Raw genomic sequence first — 25656 nt, 5'->3', positions numbered from 1 at the left:
TGAGGTGATACTCTTGTTTCTCTCAAACTGTTTCTTCTAAGTCGCTGCCCCATGCTGCTCCTGACTGTTGTATGACCTCTATAATACTCCAGGACAAACGATAAAGTATTTTGCACTTTGTTTTATTTCATTTCAAGGGGATCATGAGGGCAGGCCCGTATCTGCTATGCTCACCACTGAACCCACAATGCCCAGCATGCAGTAAGTGCTCAATATAGATGAATGAGGGGAAAAATGAGTGCCAAATTTGGATCCAACCATCAAAACTAAGGATAATGTAACTAAAAAAAAAAAATCCATGATTCCTATCCCCAAGTTCATTTCTTTTACTTTAACCTTTTTCTATTGAAATGTGATTTACATACAGCAAAATGCACTCTTTTTGGCATATAGCTCTGTGAATTATGAGAAATGCATGCAGTCATGTAACCACCACCACAAGATACAGAATAACAACAAAAAATTCCTTCCTGCCCCTTGAAGGTCAACCTCTCCCCGACCCCATCTACTGGCCACCATTGATATGTTTTCTGTCCTTACGGTTTTGCTTTGTCCTGAATGTCACAAAAGGTAGGCTTGAGGTCTGGCTTCTTTCACTTAGCATAATGCATTTGAGATTCATCCATGTTGTTGCACATATCACTAGTTCATTCCTTTTTATTACTGGGCAGTATTCCATCGTGTGGATGCAACACAGTTTATTTAGCCATTCATTACTTTAAGATCATTTGGATTATTTCTAGGGTTTGTTTGGGGTTGTTTTTGTTTTATTTTTGTTTTTTTGTTTTTTGGGTTTTTTTGCCAATCACAAGTAAAGCAGCTATAAACATTTACATACATGTTCTTTGAGGTCTTAATTTTCCTTTTACTTGGATAAACACCTAGGAGTGGGATAGCCAGGTTGTATGGTAAGGCTACGTTTATCTTTGTAAGAAACTGCCACTGTTTTCCAAAGAGGCTGAACCACTTTGCATTCCCATCAGCAATGCATGAGACTTCCAGATACCCTGCATTCCTTGTAAATACGTGGTATTATCAGTTTTTGTTTCAATGTTAGCCATTCTAATAGGTGTGTAAAAGTATTGCATTGTGGTTTTCTTTCCATTTCCTGATGACTATTGTAGTGTTGAGCATCTTGTCATGTATTTATTTGCCATCTGTATATTTTCTTTGATAAAGTGTCTTTTCAAATATTTTGCCCATTTTGGTTTTGGGTGTCTGTTTTCTTAGTTAATTTTGAGAGTTCTTTATATATTCTGGGGAAAAGTCTTTTTATCAGACATATGTTTTACTAATATTTTCTACTGGTTTGTGGCTTGACTTTTAATTTGTTTTAAACTTTCCTTGCTTTACAACCCAGATCCCCCCTCAGATTTTTCAAAGACTACAAAGTGGTTGAATAAATCTAATTATCTGAAAAACTCGTGGCCTCTCTGTAATTGCAGGCGGGGCATCCCCAGAGGCCCACAGCTCTCACTGACCAACGACTTCTGGTTAAGGCCAATAGCCTGGTTCCTTCCGGCTCTAACATTTCAGGAGGTGGCATGTGTGTGCACCTCTGACTCTCCACCCCCTGGGCCCCTCCTCTCCTCTGCAGAGTGATTCTCTTCTCCTTTCAGCTCTCTCTGCACTGGTGGCCAGAGCAGCACAGCCCCATCTCGAAGTCATTAGCTGCCTTGTCAGAGCACGAAGCAGGCTGAGGAAAGGCACAAAGAGGATTGACAGGATGGGGAACACTCTGCTGAGGGAAAACAGGTGAGTCCACACTCTCTAAGAGGGACCAGAAGAGATGGGGTAAGATAATGTGGCCAGAAAAAGAAAAAGAGGTCTGCTCTTGGAATTGGGGTAGGGTATGGAGAGAGAATTAGGTAAAGAACTGACAAGAATGAAATGCCTACTATGTGCCAGACACCATGTTCAATTCCTTATAGGTTTGGCCTTCTCCCTTGAATCACAATTACCAGCTGATGGAGAAGAGCTAAAATGGGAAAGACTTTATCAAAGGAGGTCTACGCAATAGATCACCACTAAGAAATGGAACAACTTTCTGAGGCCCAGGAAGGCATGCTCTCTTAATGCCCTCCAAGGAGCTCAGAGACACCATCACCCTTTGAGTTACTATTTAAGTTCAAAATAAATAGCACGCTTCCTGCCACTATGAGGTCTTGTCTGGTGCACACTTCCAGTGGCACGTAAGCAGAGGTCATTGAAATTGGTAGAGAAGTAGGCTTAATTTTCTAGACCTCAATTTTCTCATATCAAATGAAAATAATAATATAATACCTACCTTTTGAGGGTTCTAGAGTGTGTGATGCTGGCATAGTGCCTGAAACATAGTAAGGTTCAATAATTAGATATTATTTTTTTGGACCATCATTTTTATTAACATCAAAGCAGCCATTGTAAAAATTAGTATCACCCAAATCAAGAGTGATTTGGGTACAAAGTGAGGTGGTCTAGAGAGAATGAGCTAGTGGGGCAGTGGCAGGAGGGGTATCTTTATAAGATTATGTTTGGTGTCCCACGTCTCAGTTTATGCCACTGGGAGCTAGGACATAGGATTCAAAATGCCACCTACTAAAGGGAGGCTCGATGAGCCTATGGAATGTCTCCTGTCCTGCCCTGAGAGTCAGTGTTGTCTGGGACTTCTTCTCCCATGTCCACACAGTCCTTTGTCAGTCTATAACTCTAGTATTCTTCTATCAGGTTATAAATTCTTATTTTTATGTCTCGATGTGAGCTTCTCAAATGTAGAGATTGTTTCTTATTCATCTTTGAAGTCTTGTCTTCTGGCATTGTTTTTGGCATATACTAGGAATTCAGTAAGTGTCGGATGAATGGTGGGAAATATAAAAAATAACTGCCTTGAGAAGAAAAATAAAACAAAATACAAATATGATGTAACTAAGAAACTCATGATTGATATCACATTTGTAATTTTGTTTTTTAGAACTTTGGTGTGTGGTGAAGGATTACGACATTAACACATTTTAAAAATTGGAAAATATGTAAAGTATAAACAAAGAAAATAAACTAGTAAATCACAGTTACAACTACCGATAACATTAGATGCGTTATCTTTATGTCAATGTCGATATTTTTCAGCTATTTGTATTCCTTCATCTGAGAGAGTCAGAAATGTCTTTAGCCTATTTTCGTTTTGGATTTTCGTCTATTTTGTTGTATTGCTAGTAAAACCTATTTGTACTTTGAAGACATTAGTCCTTTCTCATAAATATTACAAAAAATACTTTTTCCAGTCTGTGTGTCTTGTGCCATCCAGACTTTTTGTGTTTTTCTTATTATATTTTGAACACGAATTAAACCTAGAATGCTTTTTGGTTTCTATGAATTTATGCTTAAAATTATTTCCCCATCCCAAGATAAGACAAATCCACACTATAATTTGTTATGGTTGTATTGTTTTACATTTAGCCCCATACATTCAATATATGGTATCAGATATAAATATATATTTTTTCCAAATAGTTAATCAGTTGGACCAGCACCTTCATTTTCATGTTGTTTTAAAATGTCTCCCTTAATATCGTCAAAAGTCTTATCATTCCTTGGATCTGATTTGATTTTCAACTTCACCCCTAGCACCTGGTTGTCATTCAGTCAGCACACCCCCACCATGTCTTTACAGATCAAATTTGTTTTAAAAGCTGGGAAAATTCCTCTCCCACCCCCACCACCCCCTCACACACACACACTGGGCAAAATGACACCTATTTCTTCAGGAGAGGAGCTCAGAGTCTTAGAGGAAGGAATCTTCCAGAAGCAAACCCACTCTCTCTCACTCAGTTCTTGACAAGTTGTCTAACGTTTTGGGCCTCAGCTTCTTCATTGGTAAATAGTAGAATCATAATATCTTCATTACATGAATTTATTCTGATATTAAATGTAATATATTGTATAAAATGTATGTTATACGTGTCAGTAGTATCATAGTAAAATAAGTAACATATATATGTATATATAGTATATATATATAATTCTAATGAAATGTATAACATATACATTTTATACAATATGTTACAATTAATATCAGAATAATGATAATAAATGAGGAGACACGATAAGAGACAAAATTATTCTGGACCTTTGGACGAGAGATGTGCCATTTTGCTAGAAGCTTAATGTAACTTTTTATTTATTTATTTATTTATTAGTTTCAGGTGCACAAGATAAGGTAATACTTAGACGTTCATCATTTATATCCCTCACACTGTGGACCCCCCTCCTTCCATCCCCCCATCCACTATCCTTCCGACATCGCACCAAGCCAATACATTATATATATAAAATTATAGTTGGCATTCATTATTGTTTAGCTTCCGGTGTACAGTGCCGTGAGAACTAGAAATAAGATCCCTATTTTCTGCTGTCTCTTTGCTTGTCTATCTCAAGTACCTTTATGCTCAAGCTCCATCCCCGCCACTTCATTTTAAGCTCTAAGGTTCTATTTCTGCGGTGACCTCATCCCCCTCCCCCCCTCGTCACTACAATTGTTGAAAGATTTGTGGAGAGAAACATTTGTGATTATATTGATGTTCTTAAACCAAGACTTCCCCATCAATCCTTTCTAACCAGGCCTTTTCAATGCCAGGGATCACTAAAATATGGAAATAGTGTCCCAAGATCCAAGAATCGAAAAGGGTGGCAAAGCCAGTTGTTCTGTGGTCCATAGAGTTTTCTTCACTTTTCCCACAGTTTCAAGAAAAGTTTTTGAAAGAATATCAATTACAAAGCAACCACTAAGCCAAAGCCTGGATTAGGAGGGACCCAGAGATTCTCCTCCCCCACCCTCAATAGGGTGTATTTCTTCACTGCAAGCTAAGGAGGTATCATTGAACATATGTTAAAGCATACACTCTAAATGATAAAACAGTCCAGAAGGGCCATGAGCATTATAACAAGGGAGGGATTTGGTAGACTGGGAAGCCAGGCAAGCTTTATGCAAGACACAGGAACCTGGAACTGCTGGCACATAGTCTGGTGTCATAGAAATTTGTCTGGCCTCCTTCTTGGAGGGTACCTGAACCCACACCAAACCAAAACATCCTAATTAAAATGCAAGAATATATTGCAGGAAAAGTTGACTGGGGGAAATAGCCAATTTAAAAATAGCTTTTGTCTACCTTTAACTCTCTTTGATATCCATGAGATTAATAGTTATAGGTATCCTCATTTTGTAGATTAAGAAATTGTGGCTCAAAGAGTCCAAAGATATTGATCTAATAACTCAAAATTGACCATTTCTTTTTTGTTTGTTTGTTTGTTTGTTTTTGTTTTTTTAATTAAAGTTATTGGGGTGACAATTGTTCGTAAAGTTACATAGGTTTCAGGTGTACAATTCTGTATTACATCATCTATAAATACCAGCCAGAGTCAGTTCTCCTTTCATCACCATATATTTGATCCCTTTTACCCTCATCTACCACTCCCTCCCCCATTACCCTCTGGTCAAGAAAATTGACCATTTTCTTTCATCTCACTCCATATCTCATCGGTGAACCTGATTTCTTAGCATTGGTGTGATTCAGTGGTTCTCTTCTGGTGTTTCTTTAGCCAAAGAAACAGGAGATGAAACAAGAGATATAAACAATGGCTTAAACAACCCTGTATATAGCCTGAAGCGGAGGAAGAACTACAGCCGTGCCTCTCAGTCCCACAGGCTCTGATAGTACGTAGACCCTAGCGGCTGTCAGAACACTCAGCCCCGGTCCACACAGCAGATTCACCTCCACTGCCCTTTTGGAGGAAACTCCCTGGGAAAGCTCACAGGGGGAGATATTTTTGGATGGTGTTTTCCAAACTTTTTTACGTAGTGTCACTGGCACATGTGGTACTTTATAAAAGCACATGCGGGCTTTCACATTCAACTATGCAGGATTTGACCTTGTCTCATATTCAGAAAGATGCCCAGTGGATACTTAGACTTCAGCCTAGATGTCTGACTGCAGAAAGACCCTGAGCCTTTCTGCCATGAGAAAGATAACAAGTCCTGTTTATTTAGCTATACCTTGGGGCCAAAGATGCAGATTTGATGATCTCTTAAGCCAGTTAGAGTTGCTCTGTTTTTGGCTACTCATTCATTTATCAAATATTTATTGAAAATATATTTACTACGTGCCAGGCACTGTGACATATGTTGGAGATGTACACCACGCTGAACAGATAAATATGGTCCCCAACTTTGTGGAGCTCATGACATAGTGCAGGATAGAGACAAGTGAGCGGACAATGATAATATGGTATAAATAGGAGAAATTCAGAATCCTATGTAAATGTTGCCTATCCTGTACTTGGGAGAAATTTCTAAAATGTCCACACACTTATGCTTTGATTTCCTGAAGATACCTCTTGTGTGTCCTTCATCATAAGGGACCAAGTAAATCACTGGAACTGAGGATGAGCAAGCCCTTTACCTTTGCAGGGAATACAGCAGAAAGTTCCTGCCCTGAATAGGAGTTCATAGTGACATCTTCACGTTTCCGAAGGGCAAGTAATATCCTGGGGGGACAAAGGCATTCTAGCATGACAGATGTGTCCAAGTCACCTAGAATGAATACTCTTGGGCAGAAAAAGATTTTTCACAGAAATGGGAAAGAGAAGAGTCACCCTAACAAAGCTGCAGAAACCAACATTGTGATTTGTGTCATCTCTCAGGTATTTTAGATGCTGGAACCGCCACATCCCTGAAGGGTGTTTCTGCCTTCCATGGTGAGTGGAGTATTGTTTTCAGGGGTTATTTCCCTAAGTGTGGTTTCAGTATGGCATTTGCTGCAAGTTACTGCCTACTGTCTGTGGCCACAAAGGAAGCCTATCACTAGCCCAGACACAATCATCTGACAGTCAGGGAAGCGATGCTTCAAGTTTGGTGAAATACAGGAACAATAGTTTCACGGGTGGTATGTGCTCCTTAAATGGAAAAGCTTCAGATGCAAGGATGAAACTGGCAACCAATGCAGAACAAGATCCGTTAATCACACTGCAAATCCCAGAGTCTCTCTGTACAGAAGCACACATTTCGGTGCCTTGCACAGAGAATTTATAAGCAGGATGACCATGTAATTTATCATCCAAATCGGGAAACCTTTGAGATGAAAGGGATGCTAAAAATAGGGAAGGGTCACTAAGTGATTGGCAACGACATTAACAAGACTGTCTGAGCAAACCAGGACATATAGTCATTCTCCTTAGAGCAGACGTTATTCTTGACTCCTGAGATAATGGCTTCCAGTATGTTTACATTTGTTTGTCTATACAGTGTAGTTACCTCTGTGCTCTTATGGGAGTTTGTTTGCTGGCTTGTTTGTTTGGAGATCATAGACTGGAACCATGGCTCCTTAACTCACACGACATGAAATAAATATTTTGTCAGGGGGTAAAAAAAACCTCCAAAAACGTTACCTGTGACATCATGACAGTTCTCCATTTATAAATCAATTCTATGTCAGCCTTAGGAAAGGGAGGAGGAGAAAGAGAGAGCGAAACACAAAGGAGTGGATTTCTATTTGATCTCATCCTTCAGTTTTTCCTTTTTCTTTTGTTCTATCTTCTCATTTCTCTACGCTGAAGGAGATGTGATCAAAGACTCATAACTTTAACAAATTCAAGTGTTAAAAGTAAGCTTTTAAAAGGAGTATAATTTCCTTTAAGCGGTTTCTTAATATTGAAACAACCAATTTACTTTCCTTACCTTTTACAGGAAAAAAATACCCATTTTTAAAGCCAAGCAAGATTCTCAAAAGAAAAGTAAGTTATTGTTTTCTCATGATTTTTCACTTTCATAGACTTACTTCCAAACTGTCGCTTCTCTATGCACCCAAAGCTCCCTGGGCATATTTCTGTGTAAAACTGACACAGTTTGCTGCCATTTGTCCAGTTGCATGTCTCTGTTTCTCCACTAGACTGTAAGCTCATTGAAACAGGAATTGGCTGATTGATGTCCATGGCCTTCAGTGGGTCCCTGAGGTCTGGAGGCTGAAGAAGTTAAGTGGGAATAGTGAACGCAAAAAGTAGAAGCATGAGGCACTCCTAAGGCACTGCCAAGAGGCCAGTTTGGGCACAGAGAGCACAGAGGACAGCCTGGTGGTCAAGTTTAGGAATGGGGCTTACATCTTGAGAACTACAGGCTGAAGTTGCTTTTCACAGGGGCAGGTATGATCACGTTTGCATGAAATACATTACCCAGATCGCTGTGTGGAGAACAAATTGTAGCATGGAGTGACAAGAGCAGATGCTGGAAGACCAGTTAGGAGGCTGATGAAATGGTCTCTGACAAAGGAACAGGCTGGAGTTAAGGCAAGAGAAGAATTCAAGCAGGAGAGAGTAGTGAATAGTATCCCATGTAAGAGAGAGAATAAGAAAGTATAGGCCTGAGAACTGCATTTCCTTCTAAAGAAAAAAAATGAAGGAATTTTGCCTTTGTCTTCCTGAGTTTAAAGAGGAGAGCATAGTTCATTCACCCTGAATCTTAAAAACTAGCCCTGTAAGGTGTGTGAATAAATAACACAGCCCTCCCACCCCTGGCCATTTCACCCAGGGGAATTGTGGGCCCAGGAAAATATAACCTGCATCAGAGCAAAACATGGTACAAATAAGACCTCACAGACCCATTTTATGTACTGATAATCAGGAAAGTCCTAGATGGCCATGGGAATCTATGGAGATGTAAGAATCTGGGGTGTCAGTACTGAGACAATGTAAATCCATACAAAGTGGCCTGCCTGGGCACACCCACCTCCTGTGTAGGGTGCTATGGTGCATGAGGCTTTCTTGTGAAAGCTCAGTTTTCCTTATTGAGCTGGTGGTGTGTTTGTGAGGGGGTAGCAAGTGTGTCTATCTGCCTCTTTCAGCAGTGGCCAGAGCCAGTTGCTTTTAAGAAAACTGGCTTTTGAAAAATTGGCTTGCTTCTGTTTGTATCTGTTAGCAGCTTCTTTTGGGCCCTTGTCTGCCTCCTGTGCTGTTCGGAGCCCCTTAAGTACATGGGGCTGTTTCTGATTCTTTGCCTGGTACAGGGTGTGCATGCAATGAGCTTTGTGTAAGGAAGGAGAAAGGCGGGAAGCAGGGAAGTGTGATTTCTTAACCAAAGACCCACAGAATGTGTCTCCTTCCACTCGGTCTCTCCTCCTGAGCACAGCTCTGGCTGTGTCTTGTTTGGATGGCCCTGTCACTCCCCAGAGATGTGTTGTAAGTCAGGACAGCCTGATTAGGGCTACCCCAGCTGTTCCTTGGCTCCCTGGTTCCTTATATCCCAGTCCCCCCTCAAGTCTCCCCATGACCTGAAATTCATTGAGTGTATTTTCTTTCTCCAGATGAAGGAACATCATCTGCTACCACACAGGTAATATGAACATCTATGAACTTTTTTCTGAGATGATGGTACAAATGTAAACACAGATGCCCCAGATGGCAGGAGATGTTGGCCTCCAAGACCCCTTCTGGCCTTAATATGAAAAAAAGAGTTCAGATGCTCGCGCTTATGAACCCAGGGACCTATGCAGGGACTGGTGGCAGAAGCGGCAGCCACCTCTGTTGTACAATTTATTGAAATGAACTAATATTTATTGAGCACTTAGTTTGTGCCGGGCAGTGTGGTGAGTGCTTTGCATGTGTCATCTCATGTAACTATCACAACAACCCTGTAAGGTTAGTACTATCATTTCCCCCATTTTACAGTTGAGAAAACTGACAGATCAAGTGAAATTCCCCAACTCCAGACAGCTTTCAAGATGGCAGAGCCTGATTTAGAACCAGGCCTCACTGCTAAATCCACGACTTTGCCCTGGACTTTGCTGCTTTGTTTTTTATCTTCTGAGGTTTCATTGAATGAAACCTTCTCTTGCATTGCTTCCCTTCATATTATTGCAAATATTTCTAGAGTGGGTGGTTAAATATCATAACCCAATCATTTTTAGGTGTCATCAGAGTGTTCTCTTTTATAAGAATGGGCTGCTTTCAGGGCCCTGAGACTGGGAATTATACAGAGTGGTTAGGGCTCACTCTGGAACATGGGGCAGAGAGCATGTGCCTGAGTCGGCTGAATACTCTGGGCAGCATAAGCACTCTGGCTGCCCGGGCCAGGGGTTGGGGTAGAGGCAGCCATTTTGGAAACAAATGGCCGAGAGATGGAGGGGTGATGGTTCCTGGAAGACAGACTTTGCCCAGGTTTGGGCCTGTGTTGAGACTGAAATGTAGTGGGAATGACAAAAGGCCAAGTCTTGATGCCAGCTCTACTTTGACCAGCAGGACAATGCTGACCAGAACTTCGTGGAGGAGCTGTGCTACACCTTCATCAATCATGGCACCCTCAGGAGAATGCCATCAGGGATCTCTGCCGAGGCCTGTTATGAGAACGTTCCCCCCCAGGCCAAGCGGCCCAGAGAGTTGGTGAGAGGAACTGAGACTGAGTACTCACTTCTCCGTGTGCAGTCCAACCCTAAGCATCCATCTTCCCCAGAAAATGAATATGAACTTGTCACACCCCATAGAATCTCCTCTCACCCTGCAACAGACACATCTACTTCTGCCCCCTTCTGAGGCTCGCGTTTCCCATTTATAATGAAGTGGTTGGACCAACGTTTTTTTAACACCAGTAAATAAAAGCTGTGGGAAGGGGTGAAGCAGGCATGGAGCACAGGGCCCTTGCAGCTTGCCTCCTTCCCCACTCTCCCCCCCACACACACACACAGCATCCCTTTCTACAGCGGTCTCTGCCTAACATGGTTTGTAAACCACAGGGCCTCTTAGACCCTACTCAATATTTAACATCTAAAGATGAACCAACTGTTCTGAACACCACCTTTTGAGGAAGGAGTGAACATATTTGGTCCTAAGTGGCTTTGGAAATGAGCTTCTCTACTCAGTGGCAGGAGGGGCTTCCTGGTCCCTTACAATGATGCACATCACAAAGGGTTCTGCTCCTCTGTCAGGTTCTTATAAAATGGCCACATGATTGTCCTCTAAAGTCACAGGAATGCACACATTCCACACAGGCTTAGGGCCCAACCTCTAATTCACAGACTTCTGGATAGGCACCTGTGTGTCCCTCTCACTCCATGCCTCTAACTGGTATCCTTTGGATAGTGTCTTTTGACTTCTTGGCCCTGGTGGTTGAATCCCATGTAAGTCCCAGGTCAAGATTTTATATAATTTTTTATATAATTTTAGTCCACAAGTTTTTTTTAACTTTGTGTTTCTTCCCAGAAATCTTAGGGAAATCATAGCATCAGAGAATGATAGAGTAGAAAGATCGCTGGAGATTCTCTCATCCCATTAAGCCACATAACATTGAAAATTAGTGACGAAATGTTGTTTGTAGTCTATTTTCCTGGCTTCCACTTCCTGGCTTCTTTCTTCCAATATACTATCTAGAAGAGCCTCTACTCTATGGTATATGTATGTATTAGGTAATATGTCATGTACAGAATATGAATAAAATGTCCTCATGGGAAGAATAACACACACACACCCCTTTGCTATTGAGCACTTCTCTGGATGCTCTGATTATTTATTTTTTCTCATCTTTTCTTCAGTGTTCCTAGAATTATGTCTATCCCCTAAAACAGGGGACAGCAAACTATGGCCCAAAGCCCAAATCTGGCCAACTGCCTGTTTTTGAAATAAAATGTTATTGGAATAATCTAACCACACTCATTTGTTTATGTAACGTCTGAGGATGCCACAGGAAAGTTGAGTAGTTGTGATACACACTGCAGGTCATGCACAAAAAAAAAAGACAGAAATATTTATTTTTCAGCCCTTTCCAAAAAAAAAAAAAAAAAGATGAAGAAAAAAAGAAGAAAAAGTTCAGAGACCCCTGCCCTAAATAATCAAAATTGAGATAAACTAAACAGAAATACGTTTGGGTATTGATGTAACGTATAAGAGCTGGTACCAATAAAATGGTATGGAAATGTTAAACCACAAGTTAGATGAGTGAACCCAAAAACAATTAGCAAATTAGACTATTTCTATATTCACACCTGTGTTCTCAACTTTCTGTTTAATTCCACCAATGGCCATTGTCCTAATTTTAGGGATGTTAAAATAGTAAAAGATCTGTTGAGACAAGAGGTAGATGCATTGTGTTTAATTACTGTTTTGTTCCCCAAACTAACCAAAGTTAAATAACCTTATTTTAAATGTTCTAAGTGCCCAATAAGGAGAAATCCAGTGGCTTGAAGTTTTATGCAGTAACTTGGGCTCAGCGGTCTCAACACAATTTTGATGAGACTTCATCCAGTTGATGGTCATCAGTTAAAGAGCCAATCACATCTTAGTATTTTATCCTGGGCTGAATTCCTGTTTTTAGCAGAATTCTTTCCCATGGAACCCTAACTTTGACCCTTGCCAGGATTCACTTAAGTTCAAAAGGAGGCATTGGTGATAGCAGGGAACACTTTATAAGATATAACATGGCTTACAGGAAAGAGCATGAACACTAGAGGTAATCAATGATTCAAATCCTGTTTCTATCTCTTCCTCCCTCTGTGACCTTCAGCATGTATCTAGGAAGCTCAGCTTTTTCACCCATAAACAGGAGGAATACATCTAATGTATGTAAATCATCTCACAGACCCTGAATAAATGATATCATCAATACAAAATAAACAAAAATATGTATGATGTATGAAGAAGACCATGTGCTGATGTCCCTGGTGAGCCAGGGTCACCCAGCAGTCTTCCAGTAAGGCAGAAACGGAATCACTGGGTTTTATGCTGGATTTTTCACTTGGACATTGAACCCTGTGGAAGCTGACTCGTGCAAATATTCTTAGTACAACATAAGTCATAATGTTTGAGTCTTATCCTGTGAAAGTATTACCAGTCCCAAATAGTATATGCCTTTTATCAGGAACATATTAAGTACAAATGCTTAACCAAAGAAAGTTGTGATTATAATGAAATTTAAAGGGATTATGGAAGGGAATTATTTTTGAGCAGGAAAGCCCTTTAGGAGTGCTTTGAAATACTTACAATGTGTATAATGCTGTTCCTTTTCTATAGATTTAAGGATTTCTGATGAAAGCTGTGCACCCTCTTCACAGAAAATGCACACACACACACACAATTGGTATACAATATCAAGGGATTGGGGGAGCAATCCCTTAGTTAAAGAATTTCTGTCTTGATAAAGAAAACGAGGCTGAGGATTTAAATTGCACCCTCAAGCCACAAATATATCAGAAAACTCCCGTCTCTCATGTTGGTCTTAAAACTGTAAACACCCAAAGTTCACAGAAGCACATTTTATGCATCAGCTGCGGGCTTTGTGGTTTCCGTTTTACGTTCATACTAGCGTCTAAAAATAATCCCTTAGTCTGTGAATGCATTTTTATTTAGAACAGAAGAAAGTACAAGAAATTGATGAAGATAGATGAGGAAAATCTACCGTTAACAACAAATGAATTCAAATGCTGGTGTTTTTTTAAAGACAACCTTGGGTGACAGGTGCTGCAACTATTCTCAAGGATGGAAGGGTATAGGCAAAACAGAAAAGATGAGCCCTCAGGAATCCACAGGAGCCTTCAGAGAAAGGGAGATTCAGTTTATGTTGTTCTCTTTCAAACCAGCCTCTTATGTTCAGAAAGCACTTTGAAAGCCATTTGATGTGAGCGTACCTCGGTTGTGCCAATTATTAAATAGATCAGTATAAGTCACTCCCACTTTCCTTTTGCAAAGCACTTGGGAAAGGATTGAATGTCATTATCCTCCCAGAGAGTCTGTTACAGTCTGATAATTACACCTTTCAGTTCGTCCCTCCCCCATCACCCCTTGTGCTCCTCTTGGATTCCCAGATATCAGCTAAACCTGAACTGAGCATGGCCCAGGGATGCCCATCAGGATGAGAGGTCATTGATGGTGTGTGGCTGCTTGGTGAGCTGAGCTTTGCTCCCCAAACCTGTGGAACTCTGTGCTTGTCTTTCCTCCTCTCCAGACCTTGGTTTCCTAACTATAAGAGGAGGGGACTGTCTTCTGATGCTGAGAGGATGTGATCTCTAATTACAAAGAAAAATTTAAAGAATGTCTCTGGATGCAGCTGTCAGCAATGCAATAATGATGGGAATTAACTGATCTTAAAGCCAATAAACAGTAATGGAAGGAGAGAAGGGAAGACTTAAAGAACATCTCCCATTTTTCTCATCACTGATCAGACTCTGAGTAGGGCAGGAGTCTATGTCCGGAGTCCACAGCTAAATGGGAAAGGAGAGAATGTGTACCTCATCCTAACACAACACAAACTTGTTTATTCAAATCCCACCACTACTTCAGCATTCAGCTTGTATCGTACTTCCTAGGCAAAGCCTTCTCCAATTAAACTGTACTGGCCACTCTTTCCTCTGACCACCCACAACCCTATAGTTTGTCTTTATTTAATTTTCACATCTGACTATTTTTTTCTGTTGTTTCTTGTTTCATCTGTACAGAGCCTGACTCCGTGTAAGACCAGCAGCTTCTTTTATTATTGTTTTCTTCTTCACTGGTGTTTCCTATAGCCTTCTGCAAAACACATCATTAAAACGTCTATAGATCCATCCAGGCATGTTGTCACAAAGGGCAATATTTCATCCTTTCTTATGGCTGAGGAATATTCCATTGTACTCGTGTATATGTACCACATATTCATCTAATCATCTATTGAAGGACACACTCAAGTGTGGGATATAAAACTGAAAACAACAAACGAACAAGACAAATAAAAACTCATAGACACAGACAATAGTTTAGTGGTTACCAGAGGGTAAGGGGGGAGGGGGATGGTAGAAGACGGTAAAGGGGGTCAAATATATGATGATGGAAGGAGAACTCACTGTGGGTGGTGAACACACAATGCAATATGTAGGTGACGTATTTATCATAGAATTGTACACTTGAAACCTATATAATTTTACTAACCAATGTCATCCCAATAAATTTAATATTTTTTTTCAAGTCTATAGAACTAAGTTAAATAGCAAGGCAAAAAAATTATTGGACACATGCATAGATTTTTTTGTTAGATTTGGGGGGTAGGTTCCACTGATCTGGTTGTCCCTTTCTGTCCATATCTAAAAGACTTCCAGAAAAGACCAGCTATCCTTCTCAAATCCTTCAATTATTTCACAGATAATTGTTGAAACCTCATTATATACCAGGCATTATGCTTATCATTAATATGTGTGATGACCAATAAATTCACCTCTGATAGCAGAACAATGTATATTTAAATGCCATTTTTTCCAAATACCTCAAAATGTTTTACTCACAAAGATCAGTTTTTTCCACACCACCTAGACCAAAGAGTCAACCCCAAGGACAGTTCTATGACTTATAAGTGGTACTTGCATCTGGTGCTTTCCAAAGAAGGGAAGATGAAAACCAAACTCAGTCGTGTCCCCTGATATGAACCAGCCCTTTCTTCTAGCCCCAGGCCCTGCCAGAGAGGGCCCTGGGAAGAAGTGAGGGGAGCAAAGGCCCTGCCCTCTGCCCACTGGAATGCATAGGACTCAGCCTACCCCAGCATACCCCAGTTCAATCTTATTCCCTCATAGAGAAAGCCGCCCTCAGGGAAATGACAAGATCATTTCCAACACCATTTGTTGCAAGAAAATATCAACCCAAATCAAGGCCCTGGAGAGTCAATGCCAACGAAGCAAACACAAATAAACAATGCAGAGGCAACAATAATTTATTGTAAATATTTTTAAATCCTTTTCCATTAAAGTTTTTCATTATTTTTTAAAAAGTACAAACACACTGACGTTTACATATGATGTGTAAAAACTAAAGAGGAAGAATGAAAATTCACCTGTTTCACTAGTTTAAGGAACTAGCATCCTCAAAATGAGACACTGAGTTACAATAAATGAATCTTCTACTTAAATAAGAAACAAAGTTCACATTATCCAGAGTCCTGGGTCATAAACAGCTCAAAGCAAACCTATCTGAGACACACACGGGCACATCCCCATACAGAGCTGCCCACATACTAACTTCCACCCCAGGCCAATAACTGAGATATCGGGGCTAAAGAGCGCTCGTTATAGGACCACAAAACTCTTTCTCCTGGAAAATTTCCAGCAAAACAATTTTCCCAACAAATCAAATACTCTGCTCCGTCATGACAGGCAATTCTCGATCTGCAAATGACCAATACAATCACTGATATCGCCCTCACCGTGCAAATGAATTGGCATGAAGCTTCTGTTTATTTCAGAGAATGGTTCTTCTTGTTTCACAACCATCTTCAACAAGATCCATAATCAATACCTGAAGGCACTGAGTCCTACAGAAAGGCTATTAACACTGGACAATGAAAAGCCAATGTGTAATAGCTATAGCAGATGGTAAGCCATCTTAAGGATTCCCTGACGGAAGTCTGTGAAAACATACATGGAAAAACTATTCAAAATGATAACAGTGTGTTCAAAACTCACAGAGAACCATGTTTCTAAAAGAGGTGTTCAGGAGTCACAGGAAAAATGAGGAGATGCAAAGTAATTAAGAAGCACACATCTTATTTCTGCAGCTGTATATAACACGGTGGGTCACCTAGCAAGCCTACAGATGGGTTGCTAAGATACGGAGGTACAGGTCATATCAGTAGACACAGAACCATGCTGCTTCCGTCTTGTAAAGTGCCTTCCTTTTCCTCACAGGCTTGCTTAGAGGTAGATCAAATATAATGGTGAGTGGGAGCGGGATTTCAGTGAGCAAGTGGCCCGATTCTCCCTCACCATCTGCCTCTCCTGAGCTCTCTCCACTGGCACAGGCTGGCAGGATTCTTCCTGAAAGGCCACCCCAGCACTAAAGAGAAGGTGTCCATGTGCAGAAGGAGGCAGCTACCGCTTCAAAAATAGCGGTAACCTCACAAGGCAAAGTTAACCAGCCACCCAGTCACCCCTTCCCCATCTGGCTTCCTGTCTTTGTTACAACTGCAGCTGGCTGGAGCTCTCCAGTGCAACTTTGCTGGACGTCATAACTGTGCAAAATCAGGAAAAAAAGGACCCTGTCTACTCCTCTAGTCATTTCTAGTCCTTCTGTGTGAATTCACAGGATCTTTTCTGTAAAACAGCATGAATCTCTTCATCCCACAATTCAGTGAAGCACTGCTTTCAGACACAGACCAGCCTCCACCAGTTCACTCTGAAAAGAAAATACAAACAAAAGGTGCTAAAGTTTTTAAATCGTGATTGTTTTAAACATTTATGTTTCTATTTGACTTTATTGGGTTTGAACATAAACTCATGTAAAACTGGAATGTTTGTAAATTCCTAACAGTTTACTCTTCAGTCAACATGCCACGCACACACAACTTTGAATCCCTTTTTCAAAAGTCAAATGACATATTGTTTGCTCATTTGTTTTTGGTATAATTCATGATAAATAACATTTTGATGAGGACTTTTGGATATTGAGGACATTTTAACATTCAATTCTTTTTCATAATCTAACTATAAAAAATACCTCTAAATGTTCAGGTTTTTAAACGATAGACAATATACTGCATTAAAATTCTGATGAGGGAAACAGTGCAGACCTGGCCTGACCTGGTGGGGGTATGAAATTGCTCTCACTGAGAATTACTGCTCTTTGGGTAAACTCTCCAAGTTTCCTGAAGAATCTATAAACAACCAAAATGGTTTTCCCTTGATGCCCCAGATGGTCCTTTCAAGGATAGAACTCACACTGGCTTCTCTGCCAACAGCCAGCTCATCAGTTTACTGCAAAAATGTGCAAACAAGATTCACTGTTCTTGCCACCTTGAGTTTTTTTCTCTTCACTTTTATATAAGTCCAGTTTTGCCTTTGTTTCTCACTCAGTCTACTACCGGTAGCTGATGCCTTCACATGAGAGAAAACAGTACAAAATAATTAACCCATGCCCAAAATAATTCAGGAGGTCCAAAATAAGCCACTGTTTTACATTTGTAAAACAGACTTTCCTTCCTTATACCCAAGCCCTACCCATACATAAGGTGAAGAAGTTCAAAGACAGGGCAAGTGGGGAGGGGACATGATCCATTAAAAAAAAATTCCTTCAACCTTGAGGGCATTCTCCTAAGTGAAATAAGTCACATAGAGAAAGACAAATGACACACGGTCTCACTTATATGTGGAATCTAAAGAAACAACACTCACAGGAAAAAGAGCAGATTGGTGGTTGTGGGTGGGGAGTAATTTGGGTGAAGGTTGTCAAAAGGTACAATCTTCCAGTCAGAAAATAAATAAGTACTGGGGGTGTAATATACAACATGATAACTATTGTTTACAATGCTGTGCGCTACATTTGAAAGTAGCTAAAAGGGTAGATCCTACAAGTTCTTACCACAAGATAAAAAAACACGTAACGTTAAAAAAGAACAGACTCAAAATGAAGTCACTTGTGCTAAGCCCCACAGAGACTTACTATCTAACCTAACTGCAATTTCAGCCTCTCCCAGGAATGGAATTTTAAACCAGTCTGGAATTTCCTGGTCAGCACTACTGAGGTAATCTGCCTGATAAATCTGCCAGAAAACCCCGGTTTTCTCCTAAGGGAAGGTAACCTTGCCTGAAATAATCCATTCTTTTAACTTTCTTGTCCCACCCTCTTTCTGCCTATAAATACCTTTCATTTTGTACAACTCTTTGGAGCACCTCTCTATTTACTAAATGGGATGCTTAGCGATTCATGCATCATTCAACAAAGGTAATTATATCTCTTTAAGTTTACTCAGCTGAAGTTTTGTTGTTTATCAGTAACCGTATGAGGTGATGGATGTTAACTGAATTTATTGGGGTAATCATTTTGCCAGTACGTGTGTGTCAAGTCATGCTGTACATTTTAAATTCAGTGTTGTAAGTCAATCATATCTCAAAAAAACTGGAAGAAAATTAAAAATAAATTCCCTTCTGATTATAATATTAAGGGATGTTTTATTTTTATAAGACATTGAAATATGCCTGTAGCTCGGTTCAATAGTCATTGTATTTCCAAATTAGAAAATGAGAAATACACACACACACACACACAATATCCCAGGAATCCAAATTACAGTCTAATTTAAGGTTCTGACTCTAAAGTACACATACATATGAGCCCCAAAGGAACCACAGTCTGGCCTCAGGGAATTCTTGGAACCCTGGAACTGTAAAATCTTGGGTAGGAGGACTGTGTTCATTTTTTTTTCTGGGGAGAAGTTTCAAATTCTCTAAGGGGCAATACAAACCCAATGATTTTTTATTTTGTGAGGTTGTCTTGTGTTGATATTGGTTGTGAAGGAACCCAACAATTTTAAGAATTTCTGCTCTTTGATGAATTAGAACATTATTTAGTGGGAAACTAGTTGCCCAACTCATCACAGGAGGTGGGTGGGGGTAGCCTGCCAAACCCACAGTGCATTTGAACATGGGGAACTGGCCTAAGAACAGACTGGGCCTCACTCGGTCCCTCCCAGGGACTTCCGCCTATCCCTGCCACAGTCATCTCTTCCCTTTGTTGGGAGTCTGCCCCTGAGCTTGTCCCCTATCTTGGCCTGCCTGCCATCTCTTCTTCCTTCCTCACTTTGCAAATGGTCGCTATCTACCCCTCCATTTGAGAGGTAACAGATACTCATATTCCTGAAACTATCAAATGGCTCAAAAACTGCACAGGCATGCTCTGGAAAGTGGATGTGGGGGCACAATCTGTCCCCCAGAAGAAACGTCGGAGAAAAAGATACAATCTCCTGAACAGCAACTGTTTAGCTCAGGCTGCATTCCCAGGGCCTGAGGCAGATCTGTACTTGAGGAAAAGTCTCTGAGGCTGTTTGGCTGAGTTCAAAGTTTCCTCTGAGTTCTCCTCCAGCCTCACAAGCAACCTGTCCTTAATCGTACTCTGTGTGGACCTCCCAACCTCATAAGCCTAGTAAACCTTGTCTCACCCTCTTTCCACCTCCCTAACCTACATTTGGGAAGAGCTGGTAACCACAATATTACAAGAGGAGGCTCAGAAAATCACAACCCATCACATCACAGCAGCACCATCACACACATCTCGTGCAGAGCAGACCTCCATTCTGTCATCTCTTTACACAGGAGGGAGTCATAGGATATTTTCTTTCTTTTTAAAATTATTATAGAGAAAGCATAACGCCCTCACTCCATACCTGGATGCCATCTTCCTGGCCCACAGACACACTTTATTTATTCAGATGCTTCTGTGAGGAAACGTCATTTATGAGACTTTCCCAGTGAGCTAAAATTTGGCCTTCTGAATGTCATTCTTTCTATTCATTAGGGGAAAAGAAAACTTTAGAAAGCACTTTATATAATGTTCTGCTTTCTTAGGCTGAGATTAGTCTGCTCTCACCTCTCATCATCAAAAAATAAATGTCATCATAATAAATGCCTTTTCTGGTGCTTTGCAGTGACATGTGTGCTTTATATTATACAAGTAATCTCTGTTCCAGTCTTCTGATTCTAGGCTGCTGGCACTGTGCCTGGTGCTAAGCACATCTCCTTCTAATTCCCCTTTGTCATTTTTTCAACTGATATTTCCTACTACTAATGTGCAGAGAGTGTTTCTGATGGATTATGGATGAGAAAATAAAATATCCAAGAATGTTAGCATTATGGGCTAGCAAAAGCCAATGCATCTCCAAAGGAGGAATAAGAAGTGGGAAATAAGAAGAGATGGAAAATAAAGGCCAAAGCTTCAGTAGAGCTGCAATGGAAGGACATTTAAAAAGCTGTGGTAGTTTTCTAAGGAAAGAGACTAATTTGCTTTTTTATGCCCCTCTGTTAATTTCTTAATGGACTCAGAGGACTTCCACAAAAAAAGATAGGTTCCTACATTGAGATAATCTTTCACTGATTTAGCTATATTGTTAATTTCAAATTCTTCAATACTGACTTCGTTTGTGAAAACATCGTTTTTTCATGAAGGTTACAGTCATACCTCAGAGATATTATGTGTTGGGTTCCAGCCCACCACAATAAAGCGAGAATCGCAATAAAGCAAGTCATAATCTTTTTGCTGGTGGAGGGTCTTGCCTTCAATTTGTAAAATATGCAACCTCTGTAAAGCACAATACAGCGAAGCACAATAAAATGAGGTGTTCTTGTAATAATGATATTACAAAATGGGATATGGGGCTTAGAATGTGGGTGTTCTACAACAGGAACACATTTAACAATCCTCATCTTTATAGTTTAATTATTTTTTTCCATGATTTTTCCCCCCAACTACTCTCTGCTCATGGAGGGCCGGAACATCATCTGCACAGTAATCATCCCAAACCATCTGTCCCCAATCTGGTTCACATGTTTACCATCACAACTCTGTCTTCGTGACTTGCTTGACTTACCGTAGAGCAAGAGGGACTCTGGACCAAGCCCCAGAGTCTCACAACCAGGCATGTTCTGATCATGGAAATCCTGCATCAAAATGCCCAGCACCAACTCCTCACTCATCATATACTTCATAAAACTGTCATCTCCTGATGGAACCCCAAACTGCAGGTGGTAGGTTACAGTGGCATTTTCACCACTGAAAGGCAAACCAAACAGAGACATTAAAACATACAACAGAATTGTACTGCAACTCAGGAAATCGGTCTTAGCAATAACATTTCTTTAGCTCTGTATGTTCTTCCAAGTACAAAACAGCAAAAGATGTACTACCCTGAAAGAGTGTGCTGTCCCAGAAGAATCCTTTTCCATAGGTCCACCATTAAAAGTTTAGGTGATCCTAACGTCCTCCCTCCACCTAGAACCCATCTCCCAGGAGTCCACTGAGAGAGGCCATCAGAGAGAGAGGCATGACCCAGCTATTGTGAAGGAAGCTCCAAGGGCTAGCACATTGTCTGCCCCAACATCAGCCTTTTACCCCCCAAGGCAGACCAGGAAAGCCCTGTTCTCCTCCTGTATTCTTTCTCCGATTCTCACACTACACCCTCTCCCTGGCCCGACAAGTACACGTTGGTCAAAGCTACTCAGTTTAGCCAGCTCATTATTTAAGCTATAAAAATGTTTTAGGTAGGATCCAGAGCTCCCTGCCATCAGCTGGGGGCAGAATTGCTCTTCCACGGACTGCTCAGCGTAGAAGCAGCAAACCATACCTCCCCTGTTAGTCCCCAAAGTGAGAAGCTTGTTCTGTCCCATTTCCACTCCTGAGGCTCCTAGCTTTGCAACTCTCAGGAAGGGAACCTAAGGAAAAGGAGATCTAGAAATATCTTCCTAGAACATATTTTTCCCCCGTTTCCAAAATTAGAATAATCATAGGGCTATCCTTAGTTAATTAGTGGCTTATGCCATTTGTTAAATGCTACCTCAACATTTAGATTTTTCACAATTATACTATTTACCTTGGTTCAAGAAGGCCCAGATTAAGAGCTAGCAATAAAACAATTAGGACTTGGCCACATCTGAGACTCTCACCCTGAGGCAAGTTTCATAGACAGCCCCAGTAGTGAACTTTGCCTCTGCTAAAGACCAGCAAAGGGCGCCCTCTTGTGGCCAGAAGTCACATAGGCCAACGCTCTTACATTAATGTGGCTGACAGTTCAGTTTATAAGCTCTACAACAACCAAGAAGTGTGCCAAACCCTGTGGTTCAAATGAATAATATACAGTGTGGACTCTGGAGAAACTGACAGTTTCAAGGACACCTCTAAAGGCAAGCTGACAAATGAACTTTCAAACCCTAAGCCAGCTACTCCAGTTGGCAGGTGGTATGTCCTGTGCTCCATCTTCTAATTACTGCTAATGATAGTAAACATCTTGACACACAGCTACCCTGCACTCCCATGGGCAAGGCCTGGGGTCAGCTTATGGAAAGGACCAGAGGCTGCCTTTCAGAAGACCAGGCCAGAAGCTGAATGAGAGGATTGGTGAATGATTAGTATAACCCAGCCTGGCGATCCTCATTCACCAAGTCAGATCACGGGGTGAATTTACATAGGGCTGAATTCTGAGGGAAGAAGAGGGATTTTCAGGGAAGCACCCTGTGGGCTTTGCCTCAGCTGCCCACCCCTAGAGGGTCGGTCCCACGGCTGAAGAAGCAATGGGCATTTTCCCAGGTTCCTGTTGGGCTGGTCCAGCACTGAGGTCAGGATCCCCCTGTAGACACAAATGTCTGCCAGGCACGCGGCTGTCTCCTGTTCACGTGCCTTTCAGAGGCAAAGGCTTCTGTTTCTCAATTCAACATTGTTGAGACTCTGAGACTCTGCCTGGGTGTTTTTTTTGGGGGGGTGGGGGGATGGAGGGGGAAGAGGAATAGGACTTTATTGGGGAACAGTGTGTACTTCTAGGCCTTTTTTCCAAGTCAAGTTGTCCTTTCAGTCTTAGTTGTGGAGGGCGCAGCTCAGCACCTGGTCCAGTTGCTGTTTCTAGTTGCAGGGGCACAGCCCACCATCCCTTGGGGTAGTCGAACCGGCAACCTTTGTGGTTGAGAGGACGCGCTCCAACCAACTGAGCCATCTGGGAGTTCAGCTCAAGGTACCGTGTTCAATCTTAGTTGCAGGGGGCGGAGCCTACCATCCCTGGTGGGACTCGAGTAGTTGAGCCAGCAACCTTGTTGTTAAAGAGCCCACTGGCCCATGTGGGAATCTAACCGGCAGCCTTCGGAGTTAGGAGCATGGAGCTCTAACCACCTGAGCCACCAGGCCGGCCCCATGGGTTTATTTTTAATGAAACAAAAATGTTTCCCTGACAGAATTTCTTTATCGAAAATACTGAAACCCTTGGGTTTTTCCTCCCAATTACTTTTAAAAGCAGATTCTCTAACATTGTGTTCAGATTCTAGCCATGTTTTACTCAGTTTTCTGATGGTATTTTTCCCCAATGTCTACCCCAACCCATTAGGCAATCCTACTTCCTCTGGACCCATATGGCTGGATTCTTGAAAAAACACTTCAGGCTCAGACCTCTTCCCTCTCTCAACTCTGTCTCAGTCTTCGAATTGCAAGTTGGAGCAGGGGCACAAAGAAAAGCATGTTGGGTCTGATTATGCATTTCTCCCTTTTCTATTGGCATTTTAATATCAGTGGTTTATGATTCAAGTAAGCAGTGTCAAAGATGTCACCTTAATGTAACATGTACAGGGGGATTCATAAAGAAGAAGGGATAATGAGTGTTGTTGCTAAGGCAACCTGCCATTATATGTATTTTCAGACTTCAGGTCCACATTGGTCCTACCTTGTTTTGCTACCACTTGCGTTACATGCTTCCCTTCCCAGGTATATTCATGCTATGGTTTAGAAAACATATGGTTTGAAAGGGGGAACCTCGATATAATGTTGCCTTTGATCGTCATATTCCAGGGATATCTTAGGAATAGTACATAAGAAAGCTTAGCCATGTAAATCTTCTCCTAACAATATATACAGGATAATCAAATAACTCCTCTATACACATACACCCTTTTACGTAAGTTTCTACTGATATAGACAAAAATATTAAAGATCATGAGGAGATTTTTTTAAATGTGTGTGTATATGCTATACATGAATAGTATATAAAGTATATATGGTAAATGCATGTATAGAAGAAATAACACCAAACTATTGATGGCTGCTCATTTTGAACAGGGAGCAGAATTCACTATGTATATGGAATTGATTGGCACATACATTGTCCAGGGGTAGAAGGGCAGGGTGGGTCAGAAGGTAGACTTTTCCTATAGTATATATGTATATTTTTTAATATTATACCAGGAATATAGACCCCTCTACAACTTGTGTTTCTCAAAATCCAACACATGAATTCTATCATTTCCATCACATCACTGTCTGAGATCTGTTTCTATTTCTACCATTAGCTCATTTGAGTATCTGTTGTTAAACAGGCATGGTCGACCTGAGACTGGCTTTTCCTCTCTTCCACGTGACCTTGTTGAGTCATCTCATTAATCTGGGCTTCACTTTTCTTCTTTGTAAAATAAGGGAGTTGAGCTAGTTGGTGTCCAAAGACCCACCCAGCACCAAACTCTATGATTCTGTCGTTGGTTCCCTTCGTGCTTTGGGACTCTGGAAGTCCTTCTAGGTATAAAATGGTGATGGGTGTCACTTTCCAGAGAAAAAGACCAAAGTGTAATGTTCCACATTCTTACCTGAAGTCCACGATTTCCACTGAAGTAAAATAACGATTCAGAGATGGGGATGAACTGTACACATCTGTGAGCTGAAACAAACAGGAACAAGTAAAACAACCCCATACATTACTGCCAGATCATGGTGCATGTCACCTGACAAAGCATAACTACTCCCAGACAAAGAATATTCCATGCTTGCTAGACATTACCTTATCCAGAGAGCCTGGGTCAAAAAATAGAAAGGGGAGGCCTTAGTACCAATCAAAATTCAAATTGATACTCAAAAAAAACCTCATTTATAAGGATCAAGTGATCAGACCAGGATTTTCAACATCCCATCGGCTGTGCTGACTTCTTGTGGCCTTAATGGTGCGAGGGCTCAACAACTTGAGCCCACACAGACCCCAAGGAACATGGGAAGGAGTGAACGCCTCAGTGGCTGGGAAGACAGCAGAACGGGCCACTCGGGGCCTGGCACGTCACTGGACCAGGGCTCTTCTCTCCTTTATCTCATTGCAAGGAGAAACAGCCATGGTAAACCATAGGTATGGCAGCCCTTTCTCCTGAAAAATGGGACCAAGTGGGGCTGGTCTGTAATTGCAAAGATATG

The 25656-nt window shown here is 41.1% G+C and overlaps 2 protein-coding genes across 2 annotated transcripts in view; one reads left to right on the top strand and one right to left on the bottom strand.

Moving 5' to 3' along the window:
* The first annotated feature begins 1535 nt into the window (after window positions 1-1535).
* On the top strand, window positions 1536-11656 carry GCSAM (germinal center associated signaling and motility). Its single transcript, XM_081068778.1, has 5 exons — window positions 1536-1755; window positions 6676-6729; window positions 7718-7764; window positions 9327-9355; window positions 10258-11656. The coding sequence occupies exons 1-5, from the start codon at window positions 1727-1729 to the stop codon at window positions 10549-10551; spliced, it is 453 nt and encodes a 150-aa protein (XP_080924904.1). The 5' UTR covers window positions 1536-1726; the 3' UTR covers window positions 10552-11656.
* Window positions 11657-15660: 4004 nt separating this feature from the next.
* LOC308507496 (TPA-induced transmembrane protein) overlaps window positions 15661-25656 on the bottom strand; it is a 29580-nt gene continuing 19584 nt past the window's right edge. Inside the window, exons 4-6 of the mRNA XM_081072536.1 lie at window positions 25065-25135; window positions 21323-21504; window positions 15661-17139 (exon numbers count right to left, since the gene is read on the bottom strand). Of these exons, the coding sequence (XP_080928662.1) occupies window positions 17135-17139; window positions 21323-21504; window positions 25065-25135 (258 nt within the window). The 3' untranslated portion in view covers window positions 15661-17134. The remainder of the gene's footprint in view (window positions 17140-21322; window positions 21505-25064; window positions 25136-25656) is intronic.

This window comes from Rhinolophus hipposideros, assembly GCF_964194185.1.
Source record: "Rhinolophus hipposideros genome assembly, chromosome: 2".
NCBI lineage: Eukaryota > Metazoa > Chordata > Mammalia > Chiroptera > Rhinolophidae > Rhinolophus > Rhinolophus hipposideros.
The sequence above is the reverse complement of the archived record's forward strand: the minus strand, read 5'-3'. Positions and strand labels throughout refer to the sequence as shown.

Excerpts from the sequence above, each read along its gene's own strand:
- GCSAM (XM_081068778.1), top strand. The coding sequence starts at position 1,727 with ATGGGGAACACTCTGCTGAGGGAAAACAG. Across the intron at positions 1,756-6,675 it reads ACTCTGCTGAGGGAAAACAG|GTATTTTAGATGCTGGAACC; the intron begins GTGAGTCCACAC and ends GTCATCTCTCAG. Across the intron at positions 6,730-7,717 it reads GGGTGTTTCTGCCTTCCATG|GAAAAAAATACCCATTTTTA; the intron begins GTGAGTGGAGTA and ends TACCTTTTACAG.